A 7,201-nucleotide genomic window follows, 5' to 3' on the forward strand; every position below is an offset into this window, starting at 1 on the left:
CTTCCAAACATGCCATACTTGTCCCATATTTTTCTAATTGTACTGTCATGAACTTTATAATTTAACATGTTAACTGAGGCCTGTAGAGTCTGCGATGAAGTTCTTGGGTTGTCTGCCATTTTTCTGAGTGTTACACGGTCTGATCTTGGGGTGAATTTGCTGGGATATCCACTCCTGGGAGGATTGGTGTCTGTTTTGAATGTCTTCCACTTGTGAATAAACTTCCTCACTGTGGAATGATGGACTTCAAATTATTTGTAAATGGCCGTATTACTCTTCCCAGATTGATAGCAGCAACAAATGCTTCTTTAAGATCATTGCTGATGCCTTTCCTCTTTGGCATTGTGTTAACACACACCTGAAGGCTCCAGTCCAGCTGCCAAAACTTCTGCTTTTATGGAGGTGCTCACACTTGCTGATGATCAGTTAATCAAAGGAATTTGATTAGCAGTGCCTGACTGCTACTTACACTCTTAATTCATGTTAACAGTAAGGGTGTCCTAACTTTTTCACATGACACACATACATTATATATATATATATATATATATATATATATATATATGCTTTTAATACAATTCTGTAATGCTCACCAAGGTTGCAGTTATTTATTTATTTATAGCAAAAAGTAATATTGAGAAATAATATTATTACAATTTAAAATGTGTTTTCTATTATAATATATTTTAACATTTAATTTAATAATTACTCCAGTCTTCAGTGCAACATGACACTTCAGAATCAGAAATTATTCTAATATGTTGATTTGCTTCCCAAGAAACATTTTTAGCACAGGGACTGTGCTACACTACTATTTAAAAGTTCGGGGTAAGTAAAAAAATCAATTAAATTAGTACTTTTATTCAGCATGGGCACATTAAATTGATCAAAAGTGACTAATAATAACATTTATAATGCTACAAAAGAGTTCTGTTTCAAATAAATGGTTTAAAAAAATAAATTACAAATTTAAAGACAAAAATGCAAAAAAGGTGCACACATGCCATAAACTCAAATAGGGCTCAGGTGGAGGCCAAAAAAAATCAAATTAAACCAAAAAACAAACATAATGTCCGCACACTGATATAACTACTCCATAAAATCAAAAACTGAACATATTAGAATGCATATTAGAATGATTTCTGAAGGATCATGTGACACTGAAGACTGTAGCAATGATGCTGAAATTTCAGCTTTGCATCACATGAATAAAATACATCTTAAAATACTGTATATTAAAAGAAAACAGTTACTTGAAATTGTAACACTTCACAATATTATTGGACATTTGTGACAGGTTGTGAATAAATACAGATCTGATGTGAAAGAGACTAACTGTAAGTAGTTTATCTCATTCTTGTAGGAGACCAGAGCAGCCTGATGGATGCCGTTCCCACTGACCAGCAACTCATTGTCCAGAGCCAGAATGAGTTCAGCCAGACACAGACGCTCCTCCAGAGAGAAGTCCAGAGTCTGTATCCAGGTTCAGAATAAAGAAAAAACAATTCATGCAATAGTTCACAGAAAATTTTTTTTAATTACTTTTGATCGACTTTATGCAAACATTATTTAAACATTAAATACAGCAAATTATAGTTTTTCAGTGTTTAATTAATGCAAATAATATCTTACCTGTAGAATATCCCTGCTGTTGTGGATGCCCTCCTCTGTCCAGAGGGCGATGACTTTATCTGGGCTTGTGCATCCCGATCCATCATCCAGACGGGTCAGCAGCCTCTGACCCACCGTAGCCAACAGTAAAGAAGGGGAGGTGGAGCACACCACTCGCTCCTCAAGGGCCTGAGAGAGCAGAGGGAACGACATGAGAAAAAAAGACAAAGCGATCAGACAAAGTTCAATATCCAACTGCGAGGAAAACCACTGAATAACTGAGCTCTCACAGTCCCACCACACAACGCACAATGCTGTCCTTGACATGCCAGAGCTAGAGCCTCAATCATGAACAAAATTATTGCACTGACCACCAATAAACATCCTTCTGGTGTCGTAACCCTTAAGCTGGCTTAGCCTCAATTTAGCTCCAGCAACCACCAAATATTCATGCAACTCGGCATTTGTTATCAAACACTGAAGCTGTTTTTCTCTTTAAAAGAGGCCTGAGCTTTTAGATCCTAAATTTTATTAACCAGCAAAATCAGAAAATGTGCCCAGCTTGAGTTCAGATGCTGTTTTAATTATTTTGGCTGGTTGTGCTTTCAGTAAAATCACCTCTGAAATGTCATCACTAAAGGACCCCAAACTGTCTTTGCCTTCACATGTAAAAACATCACATGCAGGTATGAGGCCTGTTGTGCAGTACATCTCCTCAGCATTGATTTCAAGTCTGGCCACTGCACAGGAATACATTAGTTGTGCTTTCCTAGGAACAAGAGAGCAAAAAGGAATCTCCACCTTTCCAATTAAGTTAATTGGTTCCAGCCACTGCAGCCCTCAGTAACTTGGCTTGATGTTGGAGTTCTGAAATGAATCCTGTTTGACAGTCAGGCAATCATTTAACTGTCTCTTGTGTTTGTCTGCTATGAGATGTCATGAAAACATTGGGAGAGGCTTTGGTTGTTCATTCTTTCAGCAATTTTCTCTTTTATAATCAGCAGGTGAGATGAAAAGTGGCAGATAAAGATTTCTCTATTATATCTGTTACATGAACCTGCCAGTCTGGCATGCATAAAAAAAATTAATGCAAATGCAGATTACTGGGAGAAGACAATTACCTATCATCTGCGGCAAAAATATTTTTTCAGCTGCACACCAGAAACCCATGTACATACATTAGTGTGTTATTTTTGTCATATTTTCTACATATGTACACACTACTGGTTTGGAATAATTATGTTTTATTTTTTTTAAAGAAGGCTTAATGTTTACCAAAAGTGCATTTATTTAATCAAAAGTATGGTAATATTAATGTAACTTGAAATAAATGTTTTCTATTTGAATGTATTTTAAAATGTAATTTATTCCTGTGATGCAAAACTGAATTTTCAGCATTATTATCCAGTCTTCAATGTCACATGATCCTCAAATGACAAGCTTTAGTACTCAAGAAAAATGTCTTATTATTAATGATGAAAACAATTGTGGTGCTTAATAATTTAGTGCACTCATAATTAGAACCATTATTAATAACTGAGCATCAAATCAGCATATTAGAATAATTTCTGAAGGATCATGGGACACAGAAGACTGGAGTAACGATGCTGAAAATTCAGGGCTTGATGTTGGAGTTCTGAAATGAATCCTGTTTGACAGTCAGGCAATCATTTAACTGTCTCTTGTGTTTGTCTGCTATGAGATGTCATGAAAACATTGGGAGAGGCTTTGGTTGTTCATTCTTTCAGCAATTTTCTCTTTTATAATCAGCAGGTGAGATGAAAAGTGGCAGATAAAGATTTCTCTATTATATCTGTTACATGAACCTGCCAGTCTGGCATGCATAAAAAAAATTAATGCAAATGCAGATTACTGGGAGAAGACAATTACCTATCATCTGCGGCAAAAATATTTTTTCAGCTGCACACCAGAAACCCATGTACATACATTAGTGTGTTATTTTTGTCATATTTTCTACATATGTACACACTACTGGTTTGGAATAATTATGTTTTATTTTTTTTAAAGAAGGCTTAATGTTTACCAAAAGTGCATTTATTTAATCAAAAGTATGGTAATATTAATGTAACTTGAAATAAATGTTTTCTATTTGAATGTATTTTAAAATGTAATTTATTCCTGTGATGCAAAACTGAATTTTCAGCATTATTATCCAGTCTTCAATGTCACATGATCCTCAAATGACAAGCTTTAGTACTCAAGAAAAATGTCTTATTATTAATGATGAAAACAATTGTGGTGCTTAATAATTTAGTGCACTCATAATTAGAACCATTATTAATAACTGAGCATCAAATCAGCATATTAGAATAATTTCTGAAGGATCATGGGACACAGAAGACTGGAGTAACGATGCTGAAAATTCAGCTTTACATTCACAGGAATACATTACATTGATTTTTTTTATAACATTTTATACTATAATATAAACAAATAGTAGAGTTATTTTAAATTGTAATAATATTTAACAATATTCGTGTTTTACTGTATTTTTGATCAAATAAATGCAGCCTTAGTGAACATAAGAGACTTCTTTTAAAACATAAAAAAAAACATAATTATTTCAAACTTTTGACGGGTATGTATATATTTTATATAATGCTTTGGCAACATTTTATGTAAACAACCATGCCAATACATTTGGCAAGTAAAAGTACTTACAAATACTTTCAAATTTAAACTGAATTGTCAAAATATTAAATAAGTACAGTATATTATTTAAATTCTACCAAGTGCAACATAAAACTTTTAACAAACAATTACAAAAAACTGCTTCTTTCAAACATTCACTTCATTTGCAGAGAAAACCATGCAGTCACTCTCTTGCACACTGGTGTCAGCTTTTTCTGCAGATTGTTTGGCAAAGCTCTGTTTATTTTTGGCTACAATCTGCTTTAACTGCAACATCACCATGACCTTGATCTGGTCCTGACCTTTGAGATGGAGCGCTGTGGTTTGGGCCGGGCAGGGGTGGAGGTAGAGATGGGAGCAGCGTGATCGTGTTGTGTGAACAGCCCGCTCTGGAACTCACTCAGACTGACTCTCCCATCCTGATCCTTGTCTAGTTTCCTGAAGAGAGCGTCTACCTCCTTTGCATAAACAAAAAACACGGATAACAGTGTTTTATGCACTGAATGGTGAAGGAAAGTCACTATAAACTCTGTAAAGAGTAATTAGTAGGAAACAAGCAGCACAGAATGTCCTAACTTGGTTAATATGATTCCTAATCCCACTCCGTACAGAACGTTACATGACCATACCTCGGACTGTAAGTCCTTGAGACCGATGTGGTCACAGACGAGTGACAGCTCCTCGCGGTTTAGTGATCCTCCGGCTCCGACCCCCAGCTCCTGCCATACTGCCCTCACCTGTCCATCTGTCACTTCCTGCTGAGGGTCAGATGAACGCTGAGGACTTCCTGTGCCATCTTGATTGCAGAGCTTCAACTGGCCTTGAATATATGTAAATCAGAAACAATTATAGCTATGTGCTGATTTTACATACAAACATGCATAATTAAAGGGCTAGTTCACCCAAAATGAAAATTGTTATTAATTACTCACCCTCATGTCGTTCCAAACCCGTAAGACCTTCGTTCATCTTCAGAACACCAATTAAGATGTTTTTGATGAAACCCTCCATAGACAGTAACGCAACTGTAATGTTCCCAGGTCCAGAAACGTAGTAAGGACATCGGTAAAACAGTCCATGTGACATAAATTTTATGAAGCTACGAGAATACTTTTTGTGTACACAGAAAACAAAAATAACGACTTTATTCAACAATTCTTCTCCTCCAAATCACGTATTCCACCATTCTGGAGAGTACCACGGTTCGTTCTACGTCAGCAGCACCACACGCATGCGTTGTTTACTTGCAGAGGTACTCTCGATAATGATGGAAGACGAGATTTGGAGGAGAAAAATTGTTGAATAAAGTCGTTATTTTTGTTTTCTTAAATTGCACACAAAAAGTATTCTCATAGCTTTGTAAAATTACGTTTGAACCACTGATGTCACATGGACTGTTTTACCGATGTCCTTACTACGTTTCTGGGTCTGGGAACATTTCAGTTGCGTTACTGGGTTGGGTTTCATCAAAAATATCTTAATTTGTGTTCCGAAGATGAACGAAGGTCTTACGGGTTTGGAACGACATGAGGGTGAGTAATTAATGACAGCATTTAAATTTTTGGGTGAACTATCTCTTTAATTTAAAAGCTACACAACATAGTAATATCTAACATACCTTGTGCCACAAAATAGTGGTGTGTGGACTCCTTGTTGCTTCCTGTGTCCTCATCTGATTTGAGACTCTGTAAACAGTGCATTGACAGTGCTTAACTACCGACTGAATACTGCACAGTATATACTCTATACTGCCCACTATTTTTTTTAAAGAAAAAAAAAGTTTTAAATAAGGAGGTCTATACTGGTTTCAAACAGTAGTATGCTGCATTGTTGTCACATGACCTCACTGACATCTAGTTGTCATAAATGGTTATTTTACATTTCTAATCCATTTTTATGTAAAAATGTCTTAATGTTTGACACATTTTGGCAAAATACTTATTGTGCAAATTATACACACTATACACTGTCATAATTAAAGAAGCACAACAAGAGTTTAACACACAATATCTTGAAGTAAGGTTTTGACTCTTGACTGAAGTGAGTGAGCAGATGGAGACAGTGTAGCTGAATGAACATTGTTCAGTGATAACAAGGGGAACACAATACAATCATCATAAGGCATTCCATCCCAGCAGCCAATACTTCTGCAACGCTGGACAGGAACAACCGGCAGATACAAGCTCAAGAGTAATGCTGTTCATCACATCAGTATAGAAACACTGCACCATGCTAAACAGCTTAAACCTTGCTCATATAAAGCCAGCTAAATCTCCCTGTAATGATGCAAAAGAGCTTACATAAGAAATGGTTTGGAGTGGGACCGGGTTATCCAACAGTTACAACACTGAAAGTGCTTTAAAATCGACTGATACCATTAAGACAAATGCAGTAAAATGTAGTAAAAGTAATTGTAAAGGTGTTTGCTATCTGGATACTGTACAATGCACACTGAATACTGCCTAATATTGTTTTATTAAAAGAGTGAAACTGTATTGTATTGCATAACAAAATTTTCAGTAGTTTGCTACATCATAAGCTGACTTCATTACAACAATTTCAGCATGTGGCTTTTAGTTATCATAATTTATTTTCTAATCAAATTTGTGTAAAATATCTAGTTAGTCCGGTCAAATGAGTCAAGATTGATGTACCCTTCACGTGTAGTTGGAAATATATATTATGGGTTCCACGCACATGAATGACAGAGCAAAGTCATATTTACAAATAGGAAACTCGTAATTTGAATCATAAACGAGTTGCAATATTAGAAAGGGCTTGTTGATTTGAAACCATGCAGAACCACTGATCTACAGTATAATATACAGTTTATTAAATCTATATTTGTATAATTATATTTTATATACAGTGGTGTGAAAAAGTGTTGGTCCTGATTTCTTATTTTTTTGCATGTTTGTCACACTTTAATGTTTCAGAT

The 7,201-nt window shown here is 35.5% G+C and overlaps 1 protein-coding gene across 2 annotated transcripts in view; it reads right to left on the minus strand.

The window, feature by feature from the left end:
- LOC107699311 (ninein-like protein) overlaps positions 1-7,201 on the minus strand; it is a 34,351-nt gene that overhangs the window by 16,829 nt on the left and 10,321 nt on the right. For both annotated transcript variants that reach the window (XM_016500528.1, XM_016500529.1), the window contains 5 exons: positions 5,882-5,948; positions 4,893-5,083; positions 4,566-4,721; positions 1,633-1,800; positions 1,337-1,473 (listed from right to left, as the gene is read on the minus strand). In XM_016500528.1, coding sequence (XP_016356014.1) covers positions 1,337-1,473; positions 1,633-1,800; positions 4,566-4,721; positions 4,893-5,083; positions 5,882-5,948 — 719 coding nt within the window. The remainder of the gene's footprint in view (positions 1-1,336; positions 1,474-1,632; positions 1,801-4,565; positions 4,722-4,892; positions 5,084-5,881; positions 5,949-7,201) is intronic.

Source organism: Sinocyclocheilus anshuiensis, unplaced genomic scaffold (genome assembly GCF_001515605.1).
Source record: "Sinocyclocheilus anshuiensis isolate Anshui unplaced genomic scaffold, SAMN03320099.WGS_v1.1 scaffold450, whole genome shotgun sequence".
NCBI lineage: Eukaryota > Metazoa > Chordata > Actinopteri > Cypriniformes > Cyprinidae > Sinocyclocheilus > Sinocyclocheilus anshuiensis.